Here is a 21,558-nt window from a genome sequence, read left to right on the forward strand (position 1 = left end):
TCCTGTCTGCCACACTCCAGGTGGACTCTTCAGCCCACCTGGTAGAGGCCCAAACAGTGCATGCACCTGCTTCCCACTGGTGACTTTCACGGGTCTTCCATGCGCACGGCCCCAGTCAGCGATGTGGGAGCCGCCGCAGCCCAGGATTTCCAGAAGCAGGAGAAGTGCTGAGTGTGGCTACTCCCCTGACCCAGAGCAAACAGTGTGGTCAAGAGCCAGCAGGATCCACACCTATACCCAGGAGACCCCTCTGGTTCCGTGTGTGTGTGTGTTTGTGTGTGGGTTGTGTGTGGTGCGGGGGGTTGTGTGTGTGTGTGTTGTGTGTGTGTGTATGTGTTTGTGGGTTGTGTTTGTGCGTGTGTGTGTGCTTGTGTGTGTGTGTGGGTTGTGTGTGCTTGTGTGTGTGGGGGTGTGTGTGGGGGGGTTGTATGTGTGTGTGGGTTGTGTGTGTGTGGGTTGTGTGTGTGCGTGTGTGTGTGCTTGTGTGTGTGTGGGTTGTGTGTGCTTGTGTGTGGGGAGATTGTATGTGTGTGGGTTGTGTGTTTGTGTGTGGGGTGTGTGGGTGGGTTGTGTGTGTGTGGGTTGTGTGTGTGTGTTCGTGTGTGTGGTTTGTGTGTGGGGTGTGTGTGGGTTGTGTGTGTGTGGGTTGTGTGTGTGTGCGTTCGTGTGGGTTGTGTGTGTGGGTTGTGTGTGTGTGTTCGTGTGTGTGGGTTGTGTGGGGGGGGTTGTGTGTGTGGGTTGTGTGTGTGTTTGTGTGTGGGGGTTGTGTGTATGTGTTTGTGTGTGTGTGTCTGCTGGGGGGTGGGAGGGTCATCAACAGGTTTCACTACTCAAATCATCTTCCCCTACAGGGAGGCGCAGAGGATCCCATAGCTACCAGCCAGCTGTCAGGCTCTGGGTCACCTTTTGTCAGCGGACCCTAACATTCTCTAGGCCCCCTCTGTCCCACCCCAGCCGAGCGACTCACTTTCCCTCTTAGAGGTTTCTCCCTAGAAAGAGAAGGGGGAGCTTCCAGGCCAGCAGCAACAGCCCCCCGGGGAACCTGTTAGAAATGCCCATTCTCACCCCACCACTGAACGGGAGACTGCAGGCGGGGAATCCCTGCAGTGCGGTGCCGGTGGCTTTCCAGCCCTGCGGAAGCTTCGGATGCACTGGGCCACCACCCAGCCACTCTAAGCCGTGAATAAAAGCCTCCTGCCTCTCACCGCTTTACTATGTGCCGGGGCCACTCCAAGCTCTTGAAGTAAATTCAGTTTATTTACTCGTTATAACCGTCCTGTGAGGCAGGCACGAGTATTAGTCCTCGTGGACTAATTTTACGGATGAGGCAAGCAAAACAGAAAAGTGAGGCGACCTTGCGCAAGGTCACACAGCCGGAGGCCGAATGAGAAGCTAGGCCGTTCTCCGCCACACCGGGGGCTCCCGAAGTGTGGTCCCTGGACAAACGGTGTTAGCATCATCTGGGGACTTCTTAGAAATACAAATTCCCAGGCCCCCGATCAGACCTGCTGAGCCCGAAACTCTTTGCGGGGACCCAGCCATCTGCAGAACAAGCCCTGCAGTTTGAGAACCGCAGCGCTGCACCCCGCTGCCCGAAGAGACATCCCGGAAAATAGCCGGAAAGCCTCACGCTCGCATCGTGGCTGGGGTGTTTGCTGGAAACAGGCCACTTTGCAGTGCGGCTCGGCTCCTGCCCACCGGGAGGCCGAGGACCGCGACCCGAGCCGCTCATGAACTGGGGCCTGCCGAGCTCTCATCGTTGGATGGAGAGGAAGAAGCCTTTGCTGCGGGCCTTTGCTGCTCTGGGCCTCGGCTGCTGCGAGGTGCTCCCGAGTGCACACCATCGGCTCCTGTGTCCTGGCTCACCTCTAGCCTCCCTGTTGGGGCAGAGGCTGTGCAGGCAGATGGGGCGGCCAGCAGCCATACCAGAAAGAAAGGCGGTGGTACATGGGAACTCTCGGGCTCTGAGCTTGCCAGGCTCCCTAGTTCCACTCTGAGCTCGTGAACCCAATCCCGTTGCTATGGAGTGAATGCTTGCATTCCCTCCCCCGCTTCCGATGTTGAAGCCTCACCTCCAAGGTGATGGTACATGCAGGTGGAGCCTTTGGGAGGTATGAGGCCAGGGTGCAGCCCGCATGAATGGGGTTAGTGCCCTTGTGAAAGAGGCCCCAGGGAGCTTGTTTGCCCCTTCCTAGGAGGCAGGCCCTCTCCAGCCTCTGGATCTACCAGCACCTTGACCTTGGACATCTCACCTTCAGAACTGAGAGACATACCTTTCTGTTGTTTTTAAGCCACCTAGTTTACTTAGGGCATTCTGTTATAGCAGCTCACATGGGCTAAGACAGCCATCACGTACCCTCTCAGCCTAAGGACCTGCCATGCTGTTTCCCACTGCACTTAAAACACACACCAGAACCCTCCTGCCCCCATATGGTCTGCAAGGCCCTGTGTCAGGAGAGTCAAAGCGTAGGGCACAGCCCACCAGCGGGCCAGAAGTTCAGCTCCACAGGTCAAGATCTGCGTTCCTCAAGAAAAAATGGCATGGAATAGTCCAAGTATTGTTTTGTGAAACTCGTTAATATGCGCGTGTGTACTGGGAACACTGAAAACTCTGAGGATAATTCCGTTATCTGTCCCAATCCCCTCCTCCTCTGACCTCCCCTGGCATCATCCTCCTTCAGCAACAATGCCCTTCTTTGGGATCCGGGAACACCCCAGCCGTTTCCCAGCTCACAGGCCCTGCCAGTGCTGCTCCACATTTCCCCCGGAGCCTCGTCCTCTGCCCGGCCTTTGGCTCCCTGTCTCATGGTCTCATTTCAGCCCCATAAACTGGCAAGGCAGGCGGTATTCCTATTTCACAGATGAGAAGACTGAGAGTTAGGGAGGTTAAGTAGCCTGCTCAAAATCCTATGGATCCAGGATTCCAACCCAAGACCTGAAGGCCCTCCCACTGTGCACGCCCTCTGCTCCTCTCACAGGGACGTGCTGGCAACTTGAGAGGAGAGGGGGGCTTTACCCATGCGGGGTGGGAGGAGCACCATCCTTGGGGCTTGGAAGCTTGGGGAGAACACGGGCAGCAGGCACGGAGGAGCCACAGCTCTAGGTGCCATGGGCACACACATGATCAGAATGGATGCTGGAGACAGAAGTGCTTGGGAAAGTTGTGGTTAGGGTAGGAAGGCTTCAGAGCAGGGTAGGGGCTGGGAGGGAGAGCAGGAGCTGGTAGGGAGGACTGTGGGTGGCTCATGGGCTGCTGCCCTGATCTTGGTAAGAGATGATAAGAGACTGGGGTGGCAGTGCTGCAAACGTGCTGACCAGCCTTCAGCCAGCCCACCCACTGATCAAACTTCAGACACCTGAGGCCTCCAGGTACAATGGCTATTATTTAAAAACAAAGACAAAAAAAATCCCAAGAAAGTAATGAGTGTTGGCAAGGAGTAATTGGAACCTTTGTGCACTGCTGGAGGGAATGTAAAATGGTGCAGCCCCTATGGAAAAAAGGATGGTGGTTCCTTAAAAAATTAAACACGGAATTGACCCAGCAATCCCATTTTGGCCATTACCCAAAAGAACTGAAAGCAGGGACATGAAGAGCTGTCTGGTCACGCCCATGTGCATAGCAGCATCATTCACAATATTTAAACATGGAAGCAACCAAAATGTCCACTGCAGGATGAGTGGATAAACAAAATGTGGGCTATCTATACAACAGAGTATTATTCAGCCTGAAAAAGGAAGGAGAGTCTGACCGGGCGCGGTGGCTCACACCTGTAATCCCAACACTTTGGGAGGCCGAGGCAGGCAGATCACCTGAGGTCAGGACTTCGAGATCAGCCTGCCAACATGGCAAAACATCATTTCTACTAAAAATACAAAAGTTAGCCGGGCATAGTGGCAGGCACCTGTAATCCCAGCTACTTGGCAGGCTGAGGCAGGAGAATCGTTTGAATCTGGGAGGTGGAGGATGCAGTGAGCCGAGATCATGCCATCTCACTCCAGCCTGGGCAAGGCTGTCTCAAAAAAAAAAAAAAAAAAGGAAATTCTGACACAAGCTACAATATGGATGAACCTTGAGAACACCCTAGTCACAGGCCAAATACTATATGATTCCATTTTTATGATGTCCCTCATAGAGTCAGAAATGAGAATGGTGGTTGCTAGGGGCTGGGACAAGGGTGATATGATTTGGATGTGTCCCTTCCAAATCTCAAGTGGAAATGTGACCTCCAATGTAGTAGGTGGGCCATGTAGGAGGTGTTTGGGTCATGGGGGCAAATCCCTCATGAATGGCTTAGTGCTGTCCTCATAATGAGTGAGTCCTCTATGAGTTCACATGAGATCTGATTAAGAGCCTAGCACCTTCTCCCTCTTTCTTGCTCCCTCTCTCACCCTGTGACAAGCTGGCTCTTTCCTTCACCTTCCACCATGACTGCAAGCTCCCTGAGGCCCTTACCAGAAGCAGATGCTGAAGCCATGTACAGCCTGCAGAAGCATGAGCCAATTCTCTTTATAAATTACCCAGTTTCAGGTATTCCTTTGTAGCAATGCAAATAGATGAACGCTGGGGGATGGGAAGTCAGTGTTTAATGGGTACAAAGGTTCAGTTTTGCAAGATGAAAAGAATTCTGGGCTGGGCGTGGTGGCTCACACCTGTAATCTCAGCATTTACAGGTAGGTGTCAGCTACCGTGCCTGAGGCGGGCAGATTGCTTGAGGCGAAGAGTTCAATATCAGCCTGGGCAACATGGTGAAACCCCGTCCCTACAAAATACAAAAAAATTAGCTGGGCGTGGTGGCACACGCCAGTAGTCCCAGCTACTTGGGAAGTTGAGGTAGGAGAATCACCTGAGCCTGGGGAGGTTGAGGCTGCAGTGAGCAGTGATCATGCCACTGCACTCCAGCCTAGGTGACAGAGCAAGACCCTGTCTCAACAAAAAATTAAGAATTCTGGAGACGGATGGTGGTGATGGTTGCACAACAATGTGAGTGTACTTAATACCACTGACCTGTACAATTCAAAGAGCGAAGATGGTAAATTTTCTGTTTTGTATATTTTACCAGAATCTAACAAACAAAAAACCAAAACAACTCAAGGCCTGAGCCACAGAGGTTTCTTACAAATGTGCGTTTTATTTGCATTCTAACCCAAGCACAGATCCCACATACAGACTTCTTGTCTGCACAATGGTACAGTAACAAGTGCAAAATATGCTTTATTTCAGGTACAAAAACATGGCAGTAGGACAACTTCGAGCTTGACGCCCACCTCCCCAGGACCTCTCACACCCACCTGACCCATCCAAGGGCCACGTCACCCCGACAGATACTCCCACCACCTTTAGAGAAGAGTCACCCAATCTGGAGAAAGGTGCTGAGGTTACATCTTTAGAAAGAAATCACTTTAAATACACGAACATTAGAGAACACAGTAACTGTGCTTCCACCCAGCACGGGGAGGCTGCGGGGAGGCACCCCAAAGAGTCCCCTTCTCTTCTGTGGTTAACCAAGCAAGCCCCACAAAGCTTTCCCCAGCAGAACACACCCGGCCCAGCAATGAGGCCTCAGGACAGAGCCAGCACTGTGACAAAAGAACTCATCCCACCTATCTGGACAGCATGAGGTCTGCAAGTGGGATCCGGACTGGACACCAGGAAGCTCCACCTGGCTCAGGCCATCAGTAGCTGTGGGACCCTGGCCCCCATCTAACCTCCCTGTTGACTTCCTGCAAACTGGGCTAGCGGGGGCCTCCCCATTGCTTTAGGGAGGATCAAGTGAGAAGCTGAGCAAATGCACAGAACACAAAGCCTGGCCCGTTAGCCCCAGCTGCGACCACTGCTGTTACTCATGGAGAAAAGGAGCGCAGTGGCTGCTGTCTGCCCCTGGAGTGATGACACCAGCAGTGCACAGAGGCTGGACAAGTCACAGGGGGCTGGATGGCCACAGCTGGACCTCAGACCCATCCTGTGGAACTCCTTCCATTTGAGGCTGTCCATCCTCCAATGGCAGATGCAGAATTCTCAGGCCCAGGATACCCTTATGGAGGACCCGGGGCTGCCCCTCCAAACCACCAAGCTGCGGCCACTGTGAGCGGTCCCCTTTGTAGCAGGAAGAGCAGCTGGACACATGGGAAGAGGTTTGCAGGCTCCAGAGAAACCAAGAGGTCCTCAATCCCCAAGGCACTAGGTGGAGGTGAGATCAGGCTGCCCCTCCCAGGACAAGAGTGTGCGCCGGCCAGGAGGCCACTGCTGCCCACCACCGCTCAAAGGCCTTCCCCACGCATCAACCCTGAGGGGCCTGGTCAGGGGATGCAGGCCAAAGGCCCAACGGGTCTCCAGGAACAGGAAGCAGGCGGCAAGAAGGAAAGCAAAGGGCTCTGCATTCCCACCACGAGGCGGGGCGGACTCTGCAGGATCCAGCTGGAGCACCAGAACCTTCCAAGGAGGGCTCACCAGCCACACAGAACACGAGATGCGTGACAGGCAGGGTTAACGCAGAAACTGCCCATCTGAGGGCTTCCCCTGCTTCCAAGCTCAAACCAAGTCGTTTTATTCTTTTACAAAAGCCCTTGCTGTCTGAGACTTTATTTAAATCATCCAGCAGGGATGGAGGTAATGGAGATCTGGCTCAGTAGTCAGCAGACTCTTTCTGTAACGGGCTGGATGGTAAATATTTTGGGCTTTCAGATCCAAGAGGCAAAATCAATATTATGTTGGCATAAGAGCAAACACATTTCCACAAATTTTTAAATTGATAAAATCCAAAATACAATAATTGAGTACATATTTTGGTAAATACATGTCTACTAATAAGAATAATTTTTTTTTTTGATGGGGGAGAAAACAATTGGGTTCAAAGATAACATTCCCTATCATAAATCGGTGGCATAAACGGGCAGTGGGCTGGGTGGGGCCATCGTGTGCTGGCTGACAAGGGCAGTCACACACCGCTGAGTGCTGATACAGGATGAGGGGTGCGGAGCCGATGATATCATACTGTTCTCTTTGATGAAGACCTGAAAACTTCCCCCGACCCCTGCTGCCCACGTCAGGGCCCCTCAGGACGAAGGGCATGAGGACAGGTTCCCTCTCTGGCCCTTTGCGGAGGGACATGCTTTGGTTACCCCATCACAGGGCTGGCCAGCTGGGGCCCAAGCAGTGACCGCCCTTCCCCACCTCATCCCATCAGCTGCCCTGCATGGAGCAGAAAACCCATGCCTCAGAGCTACTTCCTAGGGACACTGCCTCTCGAAGGCCCTAAAATGGCAGAGCCGGGGATGGCAGGTGCAGCCCTGGCCACTAGCACAGCAGTTGCCCTCAGCTCTGTTAGCTGTGACCTATAGATTGGGGGAGGGAGGAAAGCCAGGAGGAGCTTTTGCAGAAAGATCTGGAAGCTAAGTGGGGGTTTCAGGAGCTCTCAGGGTGCCCCTGGGCAGGGCCCAGGAAGGAGGCCTGGGGTGCCTGACCAGCACCTCACTGGTCCTCAAGCACTGTCCTTAAGGGGCAATGGGAAGGAGGTGGCAATCAGAAGAAGGTACAAGCATTTCCTACTTGCAACGCTGGACTGGTAAGATGACACAGAGCATGTAACCCGAGGGGAAGTGCCTGTGTGAAGCCAGTCGTGTGGAAGATCCACACTAGAGGCCTTGCCCTGCTCTTGGGGGCCTCGCCCAGTGCCACTTACACTCTCTAGAAGAGCTAAGGCCGCCAGCTTCATCCACTCTCCAGGAGGTCACATAAGATCAAAAGGGAATCATCAAGCTACAGAGGAAGCCTGTTTTCCCCAAATGCCAAGGGAAGAGCAGCCATCTCCACACCTTGCCAAGCTAAGGCTGCTTCTGGCTGTGCTCATGGCAAATTCAGGAGTGAGGGAAGGGACCCAGGTACACATGTAAACATGCACATGCGCACCAATGACACAGACTGTGCCTGCACTGTGTCTGGTCCCTGGCTGGCAAGGAATATCTGGGGGCCCCTATAAGTTTGCGGAAGGAGTAGTCAGCCCAGTTAGGAGCCAGGGCTGATTCCCAAAGACACGATGGAGACAATCTGACTCATGTCAAGAAGCATGCCGCCTTGCACTGCAGGAGCACTGGTGGCACTGTGTACCATCAGGATGGGTACACATAAAGGTCTCCTGCCTGTTATGCAATTTTCAAAGATTTTTTTTTTTCCAAAAAGACAGAGATGAGTCTCACTATGTTGCCCAGGCTGGTCTTGAACTCTTGGCATCAAGCGATTCTCCCACCTTGGCCTCACAAAATGCTAGGATTAGAGGCATGAGCCACCATGTCCAGCTTTTTGTACGATTTTGATGGAGGGAAAAATGGGAAAGCCCTGGTGCCCCTCAGATTCATTTCATGGCAGGTTGGTGCCATCTGCAGAGATCGCCAAGCCTGTACTTGTAACAGGAGGAGATGGAGATCCAGAGAGGCAAAGAGACTTATACTGAGTGAGGGACTGGGATGTAGGACCTTCCCTGTCCCTCCTCCTACATCCCAGGCAGTGCCAACATCTAATCTCCCACCCCCACCCAATCATCCACTGTTTTCCCACCCCCTCTGAGCGCCTAGGGGCTTTCTCCCTCTGCTCCACTGACAACAGCCTAAGAGGCTTTTCCGTTTATTTCATCGACTTGTTAATGATTTTCAGATCTTCAGTTACTCAGGCCAGCCCCTGAAGCAACGCTGGACTTGGAAACTTGTGACCCTGGCTGGCTCCAGTCCGCTGCTGGTAAAGCCCTCTCTAGGTTAACAGCTTTGTGTAAGGGGCTCCGGGCTGCCTGGGCAAGAGGTCACTAGGGCAACGCTTGACCTTTGCTTAGGACCCCAAGCCAAAGCCTCGACCTCCCCACCCCATCCTGTCCTTTCCACAGGCATACCATGCCCCTCCTCCAGCAAACCTATTATTCCTCCACTCAACAGCCTCTGTCCCTACATCAGGAAGGGACAACCTGGTAAAGAGGAAAGGGTTTATCTCAACCTTGCAAACAGATACCCCGCAAAAACCGTGATGACCGAAGAGTAAGGAACTCAGCTTTGGGCTTCCAGTTCGAGATGGTGGCCTGAGCACAGGTGTCTGTCTTATTTCCCTCTGGGGTTCACTGTAAAAAGAAGCTGCAGTTCAGAAGCCACAGGTTGGTGGCAGTGCCCTGGGAAAAGCTGTCCCGCTCAACAGGCCAGGGCCTCTGGACTCGCAGGAAAGACCCTGGACAGCCGTGGGAAGGGCTATGGCTTTTCTGTACATCAAAACCTGGAGCTTTCGCTCATCTGACCCCTGTGAAAGGGATGAGCTGCTACATTAGGCATCTGAGACATTTTGGTACCAAATTACCATGTGTGCTTTTTTGAGTATTTATTATTTTCTCTTCTTTCATAAGCTATAAGCTTTAACCATAACCACGAGAAGGTAAGAAGAGCAGATGCCAGGGGCATGCCAGAAAAATGGGAGACTCTACTAATAGCACACTTCAGGTAACAGACTTTTATTACATCTTCTTTTGGAACTAAGAAGTAAAATATTAGCCTCCCACACTTTTGAGAATTAAAATTGAGCCCACCATCATTTGGCCTTGGTAGTGACATCACATGGGTACAGTGATGACAGCCTGAGGGGCTGGACCTCAGAAAACCAAAGGTCTAGTCCTGATCCTTCCGCTGTGTGACCCTGAGCACATTATTCCACTTCTAGTTGATTCAGTTTCCTCATGACTCATAGCAGGAAATCACTGGTCTTGACCTTCCTCTAAGGACTAGTGTGTAGAGCTAGAACATGCACCAAGAAAGACTGGGAAACATTGGAGAGAGAGAGGACTCGGTACCGTTGACTCAGGTAAAGAGGGAGACAGCAAGAACAGAGTAGAAAGGCAGCGTAAAACTGGTGGAACCAAACACAGACTAAGTGGGGAAAAAAAAAAAAAAAAAAAGGTAAGCTTCCCACCACCACCACGTCCCAGGAAAGAAGATCCAGTAAGAAGCAGAGGCCTCTAGGAAGGGTGCCAAGACAATTCCGTGGAGAAAGCATATTTTTCTCAATAATCAGCAGTGGGACAAGTGGAGATCCACAAGCAAAAGAATGAAACTGGACCCCTACTTCACATCATATATAAAAATATACTCGAAATGGATCAAAGACCATTGTGAGAACTAAAACTATACAAGTTCTTAGAAGAAAATACAGTCATTTTTCGACCTTGGATTAGGTAATGGTTTTCTAGATATGGCACCAAAAGCACAAGTGACAATAGAAAAAAAAAAGGTATCTTGGAAATCATCAAAATTAAAAAGTTTTGTGTCTCAAAGGACACCATCAAGAAAGTGAAAACAATCCACAGAATGGGAGAACGTTTTTACCAATCATATACCTGATAATAAAAGACTAGCATTTAGAATATACAAATATCTCACACAACTCAATAATAAAAAGAAGGCCCATCCCTGGTAGTCTAGTGGTTAGGAAAATAGAAAACTTAAAAAAAAAAAAAGACAACTCAATTAAAAATTGGCAAAAGATCTGGATAGACCTTTCTCCAAAGAAGAAATATGCATGGCCCATAAGCACAGGAAAAGACACTTTACATAAGTAGCCATCAGGGAAATGCAGATCAAAACCACAACAAGATGGCACTTCATAGTCATTAGGATGCTAAAAGCAAAAAAACAGATAATAGCAAGTGTTGGTGAGGATGTAGAGAAATTGAAACCTGGATACATTGCTGGTGGGAATGTAAAATGGTACAGCTGCTGTAGAAAACAGTCTGCTAGTTTCTCAAAAAGTTAAACACAGAGTTACTGTAAGACCTAGCAATTCCGCTCCTATGTATATTCCCAAAAGAAATGAAAACATATGTCCACATAAAATCTTGTAGAAATATGTTCATAGTAGCATCATTCAGAGTAGCCAAAAAGTAAAAACACACAAATGTCCATCAACTCATGAATCAATAAACAAATGTAGTCTATCTATACAATGAAGTATTATTCAGCAATACAAAGGAATGAAGTACTGATACACGCTCAACTTGGACGGCCCTAGAAAACATTCAGTGGAAGAAGCCAGTCCCAAAAGAGATATCACATGATTCCAGATATATGAAATGTCCAGAGTAGGTCAATCTTACATAGAAAGTAGACTCATGGCTGCCTTGGACTGCAGGAGTTGGGAAAGTAGGGGAGTGACAGACAAAGGGTACAGGGTTTCTACTGGGGGTGATGAAAATGTACCAACGTTGATTGTAATTCTGTGAATTGACTGTGGTTCTGTGAATTTACTAAAAACAATAGAATTGGACACTAGCAATGGGTAAACTGTATGGCATGTGAATGATACCTCAATAAAGCTGTTAGTTAACCCACTCCCCGCTTCTCCTCTAAAGAAGGAAGAGGAATCAGGAGCCTGTCCTCACTCTATTCTGTAGGAATGCCATGGCTATTATCCAACAGAATGACTAACAGAGCCCCTTTTATTCTGAAATGTCCTGGTTCATAATGATAAATTTATATAACTACCCTATCACTATGTGCTACCATGCAAGTGACTTTGCTCCTCTGAGCCTTGGCTTCCTCATATATAAAACAAGTTCTACCCATGGTAGACCCTGTTTTATTCTGGTAATCCTTCAGTCTAGCACTTCATTCCACAGAAGCTCCATTTAGAAGCTATGACATCCCATTCAGGTGGTCAGAAGGTTCCCATGAACCTCAATTAACAAAGAGCTGAAGCCCTGGGCCAGCGGAGACCACTGGATCCCAGGAACCAGAGGCAAGGCCAAGACAAATTTCTGAGTCTACCGCAGTTACTGACACTCAAATTTCCCCAGAGTTAGGTCATTAAGACGACGAACCCATTCTGATGCAGGCAAAAGACCCTAAACAGAGCCCCTACAAACAAACAAAGATAAACGTTTAAGTAAGGGGCACCCAGAGAAAATACAATGTTCCTGTGGCAAGTTTAGCAGTGGTTCACCAAGGTCTTCTCTAACTTTCTATAAGTCCATCCAAGAGGGCCTGGTATTGTGGTGGTCAAGGTCATCTGATGACATGATGGGATGCTCATTCCTAATCCTCCTTACCCATGATTGCCAGGAAATAAAATAGTCTTTTTCTATTACCAGCCCCCTAACCGCCCCACAAAGGGCCTCAGAACTAATGTCTGTGAGAAAGGCAGTGCACATACACTGTGGCATCTACCACGCCAAGGCACCAGTGCAGAGACAGGAGCGCATCTTTGGGTTCTGCAGCAGCAAATCCTTAGAAACAACGTAGAGAAGAAAGAGGTAGAAGGCACAGAATAGCCCCACTCCCATCCATTCATCCAAGAACAGGAAAGGCGGATGTTGACCAGGGTCACGGAGAAGGGAAGCAAACCTGAAACAGGAGAATGAGGGCAAACTGCTCCCATCAAGTCAGCAGTGCTGGCCATGCAGCCAACTCCCAGAGGAGGAGGTAAAGGTAGCAGCTTCCAGGGTGAAGCAGAGCTTTCTCTGGAGGCAGGAGAGTGGTCAGAAGGGACCAATACAGGTGGCACCAAGATACCCAATCAGCTTCCAACTAAGGGATGAGGGGTTTCAGAGCAGACGTCTCCACTGGTTGCCCTTTTAGAATGTCAGGGTTGGACCAACGGAAAAGCACAAGGAACCATTCAAAATCTGGAGGCCAAGAGGAAGGGAGAAAGGAGCCACTGGCTTTCTGTACACCGTACTTGGTGTCCACAGGCTTCTGCTGGTTGGTGCTCTGTAGCTTTCACAGACTGGGCAGGGTCCCTCCTGGCCTCAGCTTGCCTGGTGAGGCCACAGCTTACAGTGAGGCAATTTCTACATCCATGGGGATCCACAGGGCTGGGAGCTGGAGGCAGGTACAAGGCCCACTGCTGCTCAGAGTCCGCATTTCAGGATGATGTGGTAGCCATCATTGCTCTCGGCTGCAAGAGAGAAACACTGAGTGTATTTCACAGGAAGAAAGGTGCAGTGCCACAGTACTGGGGAGTCCCAAAAGGCATGCTGTTAGGGTATTAGCAAAGACCACCAAAATAGGGCGCATACAGCAAAGTGTGCTGGCAGAAGCAGGGATCTCACAAGCCCTGACATCTGCCTCGTTTAGTGTCTTTTTGACAATAGGTCTTTCTACCATAGTCCTACGCCCAAGGATGAAAACCTATGTTCCAAGGAGGATTTGGACAACTGTGGTTCTCAGGGATATTATGGCCCCCAGAACCCTAAAGACACTCAGTGGCTAGATCCACAGGACAAGGTGAGAAGTGGCTTCCTCATGGTCCAGGGTCTATGAGTTGGTCAGAGGGCTTTTGTTCTGACATACGCTAACCCCAGCCCTTAGGAAGGCCACAGTAGGTCTTTCTCTACCTTTAATGAATAAATACATGTTCCCGGTCCACAAGCTCTTCCTCGGCAGAACACAGGCACACCGTCAGGTGGGCCCCCCTCGCCCCCCATCCCGACCCACGCTGCCTGCAGACTCAGTGGCTGTATTCTGGGCTTGATCTTCCTAGAGGACTCCAGGAAACCCACAACGCATCTTGCTTCTACTCAACACTGAATTCATAGAGAACAAGTTGCCTGGCCTGGGATTTCCCTTTCAGAAGTGACCCTGGGGGCCAATCTCACTTGTTCTGCCATTTCTAGGGCTAGCTTTCACAGAGAGTTTGTGCTTTCTTTTTCTCAAAGGCTTTTCCCAGGTCAGCACTCTCTGGAAGGGCCATCCTGCAGGAAGGCCCCACCCTCCACCTGCCCCCACGACTACCCCAGGGATGCAGCTCACTCGCTTCAATTAAACAAGAAAGGGGGAAGAAACAGGGGGAGGGGGAGGCTTCACCTTTAATTGTGCTGAGGACAAAACAGGATTCATCTTGGAAATTCTGCACCATCTGAAAGACAAAAGAGAGAACATGTTCCTTCAACCATGAGTTGAAGTTTGGAAAGCCTCGGGGGCAGAGCCCAGCCACGCACAGCTGCCGAAACACCACTGCCACGGTGCCTACACACGCAGGAACACGGTAAACACCACTGCCACGGTGCCTACACACGCAGGAACACGGTAAACACCACTGCCACGGTGCCTACACACGCAGGAACACGGTAAACGCCACTGCCTCGGTGCCTACGAACACAGTAGGAACACGGTTCTGCTACAACATTCACTGAAAAATGAGGACACAGAATCAAAGTGTGACATGATTGCAATTTAAGTAACAGAAAGCTGAACATAACCCCAACCATCTAGTATGAATATGAAGGATGGAAAGAGGCCCAAACGGGAATCAAGATGTTAGCATTTAATACTGGACCACTTGATTTGTGTTTGTTTGCACTGTTTTTGCTTTTTCCTAGTTACTGACTCTTCCAGTCTCTGTAACGGACACTTTATAGGAATGTGTATGTGACTGACAGCAACAGATAAAAACAACTAAATAAAATGTTTTTAAAAATAGAAACCTTGGTACTTAGTAGGATCTACACATCAGCATCCTCCAAAGACAAAATATAAAGGAGGGTTCCACTACCTGTGTCTATAAATGTGGCAGGAAACTAACGGCTCTGCTCAGGAGCCTCCTCTCTGGAGTTGTAATTTTGACGAACTACCCAGTGACCTTGCACAAGCCAACCTTTTTAACTTCCTGTCTCCATAGCCCTATCTGTAAAACGGCGCTGATTTAGTGATAAAAATATAACCAGAATGCAGACAGGAACTGGTGTCCACTACTGACGGGGATGTAAATCTTTCTAACACTGTTCATGGGACCCAGTAAGAATGACCATGCATTTCCAACAAGGAAGTTTTCCTACATTCTCCTCCAAGTCATGAGCCCTGGACAAACTCCTACATCACAAAGACGGGCATGAGGCTGGTGAGCGCAGCATCGTCTGCAGTAACACCAAACTCCTACCAGCCCTGTCAATCAACAGCAGAAGCACGAACCAGCTGTGATGGAATCGTGCTCCTCAGCGGTGCCAGTGAGCTCCAGCTGTATACTACAACATGCCTGACCTTCCAAACAAAATGTGAAATGAAAGAAGTCACAGAAGAATACACTATGATTTCACTCACAGAAAGTTTTTAAATAGCAAAATTAAACAATATATCGAGGAGGAACAAGGGAATGCTTCATAGAAAATTCATACCAGCCAGTTGGCTGTTATGAAATCAGTCCACAAAGGGACTTCTAACACAACATTCTGGTACCCTGAGTGCAGGTACATGGGTACTTCAATGGTTCTTTAACTGTACAAGTAAGTTTTATAAATTCTTTCCATATTTATACTGCATTTCACAATTTACATTTAAAGAATATTTTTAAAATATATAAACAGGCTGGGCGCGGTGGCTCACGCCTGTAATCCCAGGAGTTTGGGAGGCCGAGGTGGGTGGATCACCTGAGGTCAGGAGTTCCAGACCAACCTGGCCAACATGGTGAAACCCCATCTCTACTAAAAATACAAAATTAGCCGGGCATGGTGGCAGGTGCCTGTAATCCCAGCTACTCTGGAGGCTAAGGCAGGAGAATTGCTGGAACGCAGGAGGCGGAGGTTGCCATGAGCTGAGATCACATCACTGCACTTCAGCCTGGGCGACAGAGCGAGACTGTCTCCAAAAAAACAAAAATAAAATATATAAACATACACACAATACACACACACACACACACACACACACACACACACTAGCTAACACAATGGCAGAACCCTTTTTCAAACTGAAAAAATGCCATCCACATTTTATGGCCTGCTCTGGATTACTGCCTCGAATCTTGCAAATCCATCCACCTGTCGCCCCCTGCCCCTCCCACAGGACCTAATGATGCGTGAAGTACATTTACTCTATTCTGCTGGCCTGCTCCATCTAGGACTCTTGGCAGCCCAGCCACTTGGGCATGCAAAGCCCTACGCAGAGCCCACATGGGCTTAATCAGTAACTCTCTTGTTTAATGAAGTGCCCTTGCACCCCAGGGGCCGGCTCCGCGGCTGGCCAGGCTGCCTCCAGCACTCCGGGCAATTAAGAACCAAAGGTTTCCAATAGATTCGGGGTTAAGAGGCAAGGAGACTTTCGGGAATGAGAATCGCCTACTTAGGCAAGGTGGCATTTCGGTTCTGCTCTCTGCTTCACTTGCTTCACTGCCTACTCTTGAGCACACAGGACAAGCTGAGGAAGGAACGGCCTTCAGGACCTGTGAAATTGCAAGGGTTCCCCACATTTTTGGTTTTTGTCTTCACAAAAGGAAATTCATTTTGAAATGCAAAGTGACAAGCCTCTGGTGACACTACAGCTGTCCACTGCTCACAGCATGTCCACCTTCCTGGCTATTCTAAAGTCAGCTTTCAGGTTAGGAACCTCAGGCTTCATTTTCCTCCTCTGTAAAATAGGAGTTCAAGAAAAAAAATAGCTAGGCCAAGCACAGTGGCTCACGCCTGTAATCCCAGCACCTTGGGAGGCCAAGGCAGGTGAACTGCTCGAGCCCAGGAGTTCAAGACCAGCCGGGGCAACATGGCGAAATGTTGTCTCTACAAAAAAAAAAAAAAAAAAAAAATTAGCCAGGCATGGTGGCACATGCCTGTGGTCCCCAGCTACTCAGAAGGCTGAGGTAGGAGGATCACCTGAGCCCAGGAAGTAGAGGCTTCAATAAGTTTAGCTGTGACTGGGCCACTGCACTCTAGCCTGGGTTACAGAGTGAAACCGTGTCTCAAAAAAAAAAAAAAAAAAGCTGGATTAGATTTGAATGTAAGAATGTAATAATATACAAGTAATTCTTAACTGCTGAACTGGTGACAAAAATAGCAAGTTGCAGATAAATGTACGGCTGCATGTTTGCTTCATGTTTTAATTTATTTTTTATTTTTTTGAGATGGAGTCTCGCTCTGTTGCCCAGGCTAGAGTGCAGTGGCACAATCTCAGCTCACTGAAACCTCTGCCTCCAGGGTTCAAGTGATTCTCCTGGCTCAGCCTCCCGAGTAGCTGGGATTACAGGCGCGCCACCACACCTAGCTAATTTTTGTGTTTTCAGTAGAGACAGGGTTTCCTCATGTTGGCCAGGTGGGTCTCGAACTCCTGACCTCAGGTGATCCACCTGCCTCAGCCTCCCAAAGTGCTGGGATTACAGATGTGTGCCCGGCCTACGTGTTTTAAAAACCCACACCTACGTACACTAGGGCACACACAGAGACTAGAGCACAAAAAAACTGCCTTTCAGAATCCCATCAAACCTAATGGAAACTCTTCCAGGAGAAAAGAATGGGGCAGGTAAGGGTTTTCACATGTGCCTTCTGCTGTTCTATGTTGCTTAACTTCTTATACTAATTACAAATTACTTTTCTTTTTTTTTTGAGACGGAGTCTCGCTCTGTCGCCCAGGCTGGAGTGCAGTGGCCGGATCTCAGCTCACTACAAGCTCCGCCTCCCGGGTTTACACCATTCTCCTGCCTCAGCCTCCCCAGTAGCTGGGACTACAGGCACCCGCCACCTCGCCCGGCTAGTTTTTTGTATTTTTTTTAGTAGAGACGGGGTTTCACCGTGTTAGCCAGGATGGTCTCGATCTCCTGACCTCATGATCCGCCCGTCTCGGCCTCCCAAAGTGCTGGGATTACAGGCTTGAACCACCGCGCCCGGTCTACAAATTACTTTTCAATGTAAAAGACAGGGAAGTCTACCTTGCTGGCCTCCAGGACTGAGATGAAGTGCTCATGAACATTCAAGGGCTCTGGCAGTTGTAATGACAAGTGGCAAGAGGATTGTTACTAGTAATGTCAATCTGTGAAATATACAAACCCTGAAAAGCCTGACATTTTTATACATCCCCAAATCTCAAAAGATCTCTCCACCACTCACTCCCCCAAATAACAAGTGCCCCGCAGAATCACGGTCAATGACACCACCCACCACTTGTTTAGTGTCTCCTGGCACCTGCCACTGTTCTCCCACCTTATCTGTACTACAGCCTGTTTGACAGGTATATGTATCCCTGTTTTGCAGATGTGGAAACTGTGGCACAGACAGGTTCAGTAAATTTCCCCAAAGTCATTCAGCAACTAGGAGGTAGCTTCGGGTGGGGACATCAGTCCAATTCCAAAGCCTGTATTTTCTCTACTTTTCCCAGCCACTGTTTCTATACTCAGTGTCACCAGGTCAGGAACACTCTTGGCAGCATCATCAGCAAAGGCAAGGACCAGGGATGGGAAGAAACAAATCGGAGTCTTAATCCACAAATGCTGGCCTTGTGTCCTACCACTCCTGTGCTGGTACAGGGTCAGGCGGGGCTCTGTAACCCGCTCTACAGACGCCTTCAGAGTTCCCAGAAGTGCTCCGGGTCTGCTGGGGGCTGAACTGCGGGCATACGACCTCATCCCACTCCCACCAGGAGAGTCCTATGTTTTTTGTTTGTTTGTTTTGTTTTGTTTTTGAGACCGAGTTTTGCTCTTGTTGCTCAGGCTGGAGTGCAATGGCATGATCTCAGCTCACCGCAACCTCCGCCTCCCAGATTCAAGCGATCTCCAGCCTCAGCCTCCTGAGTAGCCGGGATTACAGTCGTGCACCACCATGCCCAGTTAATTTTGTATTTTTAGTACAGACGGGGTTTCTCCATGTTGGTCAGGCTGGTCTCGAACTCCCGACCTCAGGTGATCCGCCCACCTCGGCCTCCCAAAGTGCTGGGATTACAGGCATGAGCCACCGTGCTCAGCCACAGCTCTATGTTTAAAGGCTTCACTTCAGCTGGTGCGGTGGCTCACGCCTGTAATACCAGCACTTTGGGAGGCCAAGGTGGGTGGACCACTTGAGCCCAGGAGTTTGAGACCAGTCTGGGAAACATGGCAAAACCCTGTCTCTACAAAAAATTAGGCCGGCGTGGTGGTAAGTGCCTGTAGTCCCAGCTGCTCAGGAGCCTGAAGCGGGAGGATGGCCTGAGCCTGGGGAGGTGGAGGTTGCAGTAAGCTCAGATCACACCAGCCTGAGTGATAGAGCAAGACCTTGTCTCAAAAACAACAACAACAAAAGGCTGGGCGTGGTGGCTCACACCTGTAATCTCAGCACTTTGGGAGACTGAGGCAGGAAGATGGCTTGAGCCCAAGAGTTCAAGACCAGCCTGGGGAATGCAGCAAGATCCTGTCTCAATTTTTTTTTCAGAACAATTTTTTTTTTTTTTTTTTGAGAGAGAGTCTCACTCTGTCGCCAGGCTGCAGTGCAGTGGCGCAATCTCGGCTCACTACAAGCTCCACCTCCTGGGTTCATGCCATTCTCCTGCCTCAGCCTCCCGAGTAGCTGGGACTACAGGCACCTGCCACCACGCCTGGCTATTTTTTTGTGTTTTTAGTAGAGACAGGGTTTCACCATGTTAGCCAGGATGGTCTCGATCTCATGACCTCATGATCCACCCGCCTCGGCCTCCCGAAGTGCTGGGATTGTATATAGGTGGGAACCACCGCGCCCAGCCCTAACACAAAAATTTTAAAATAAATAAATAAAGGTTTCACTTCAGCAGGGGCTAGGTACCTTGCAGGCTCAGAGCTTGGCCCTGCAGCTCCAGTCCCTGGGTTCCCACCATAGCTCCACCCCTTACCCGCTGTGCAACCTGGGGCAATTACTCAGCCTCTGTGCCTCAGTCCCCCATCTGTGAAATGGGATAATAATAGCACCCACATCATATAGAGGCAGGCAGGATTAAATGAGTCACTATGCATACACTTAAAATAAGCATACACTCCTGTTATTAGGTGGAAGGGGTACAGGATAGAACAAACTTAAAAGCCTCTGTTCTACAACATGCAAAGAATGCCTAACCCTGTCAGCAAGCATATTCAACACTCCCTTCTTAGCCATGAGTGGGATCAGATCCCTGCAGACCACAGTACCTGAGCCCTCTGCCAGTAGCTGCGTGTGCTCTGCACTGCCCTGTGCCACCCGGGAAGGCTGTGGCACCTTCACCACTTGGCAGAGGCCTCTGCTCTCCTCTCCCACAAGCCACAGCCTTGCCATCACTGGCCCCCGAGTCCATTTCACCTCTCCCTGGGGCCTGTCGCCCACCCTGGGGGAACGCCCCTCTCGTGACCTCCACAGCCCTGACTGTAAGCACCGTGGGCCAGAGTGGAGTCTGTCCTCCTGGCTCCCACAGGGCATCCAGCCCAGGAGGGGTAAGGAGTGCCTATTCCACATGGCAGCCATTCAGACCCAGAAGGGGCCTCCGCACTCTCCACTGCAGCCCTGGACAGCCCCAGCTGCAGGTGGCATGCAGATGAACCTGTCTGTCACTCCCAAACCCAAGTGTGTCTCCGGGGCAGGGGCTCTGACGCTCCTCTCGTGGCCCAGAGCCCGTTACTGGGGCAGGCCGGGCAGCAGCCCTCACCTCATTGCTCACCACCACATGGATGCCCGTGGGGCCCTGCCGGTAGACTCGGTGGATGTGCTGGGGAGAGATGCTGTACAGGTTGGCGATCTTCTCAATCAGCTCCAAGGTGGTCAGTTCTTCCAGGAAGATGGCGTGGTACACTGGGGAAAGGAAGAACAAGTGCTGCTTTCCAAGTGGCCATTCCGTCAGCATGAGCCTGCCTGTGCCCTCCCACCTGCCCTGAGAAAGCAGTAAGTCCTTTGTCAAAACGCCACGCCCAGGGCGGCGGGGCAGGGCCACACTGCCACTCTTTTTGTTTTGTTTGTTTTGTTTTGCAACAGAGTCTTGCTCCATCACCCAAGCTGGAGTGCAGTGGTGTGATCTCGGCTCACTGCAACCTCCACCTCCTAGGTTCAGGTGATTCTCCTACCTCAGCCTCCCAAGTAGCTGGGATTACAGGTGTGCACCACCACACCTGGCTAATTTTTGTATTTTTAGTAGAAATGGGGTTTCACCATGTTGGCCAGGCTGGTCTCAAACTCCTGACCTCAGGTGATCCGCTCGCCTCAGCCTCCCAAAGTGCTGGGATTACAGGCATGAGACACTACACCCAGCCAAGCTGCCACTCTTGAGTCCTCTTGGTCTCTCTTGGGGTGCTTATGTGAAATGCAGAGATCCCTAGACCCATCCCCGGCCCAGTGACACCCAGCTGGGCTAAAGGGAGTTTCAGGCAATTCTGATATCAGCCACATGTGAACCCACGTCAGAAGAAAGGAACAAATTCTGTCTCTTTTCAGCTCCTTTGCTGTTTAAAGCGTTCTTGGATAGCTGGAGGGCAATGAGTGAATGTCTTTTCCCTCCCTGAAACACAGACCATACTCAGCCTCAATACAGTAAACCTAAGGAGAGAAGAGGGCACCAGGAAGGCACCACAGTGTCACCAAGTGGGAAGAAAACAGTGACACTGACAGACACAGCCCACACCAACCAGGCAGGAGCAAATGCCACCAACAACCCAAGGTGGGTTACTCAACTTCAAGGGACCTCAAGTTCCTCAGAAGCAAATGCAATTGGATTCAATTCAAGATTCCCAAGCCTTTCCCTCACCTGAGAAACCCTTGGTTCAATAACCAATAAACCTCATCAGAGGCCCAATATTTTAAAAGCACACACAGGTGGGCGTGGTGGCTCATGCCTACAATCCCAGCACTCTGGGTGGCCAAGGCAGGTGGATTTCTGGAG

At 50.2% G+C, this 21,558-nt stretch overlaps 1 protein-coding gene across 1 annotated transcript in view; it reads right to left on the reverse strand.

The window, feature by feature from the left end:
• Window positions 1-5,109: 5,109 nt before the first annotated feature.
• Window positions 5,110-21,558, reverse strand: part of LOC112617148 (transcription factor CP2-like protein 1) — a 69,597-nt gene continuing 53,148 nt past the window's right edge. Inside the window, exons 13-15 of the mRNA XM_025373884.1 lie at window positions 20,335-20,477; window positions 13,822-13,873; window positions 5,110-12,913 (exon numbers count right to left, since the gene is read on the reverse strand). Of these exons, the coding sequence (XP_025229669.1) occupies window positions 12,867-12,913; window positions 13,822-13,873; window positions 20,335-20,477 (242 nt within the window). The 3' untranslated portion in view covers window positions 5,110-12,866. The remainder of the gene's footprint in view (window positions 12,914-13,821; window positions 13,874-20,334; window positions 20,478-21,558) is intronic.

This window comes from Theropithecus gelada, unplaced genomic scaffold (assembly GCF_003255815.1).
Source record: "Theropithecus gelada isolate Dixy unplaced genomic scaffold, Tgel_1.0 HiC_scaffold_15884, whole genome shotgun sequence".
Taxonomy (NCBI): Eukaryota; Metazoa; Chordata; class Mammalia; order Primates; family Cercopithecidae; genus Theropithecus; species Theropithecus gelada.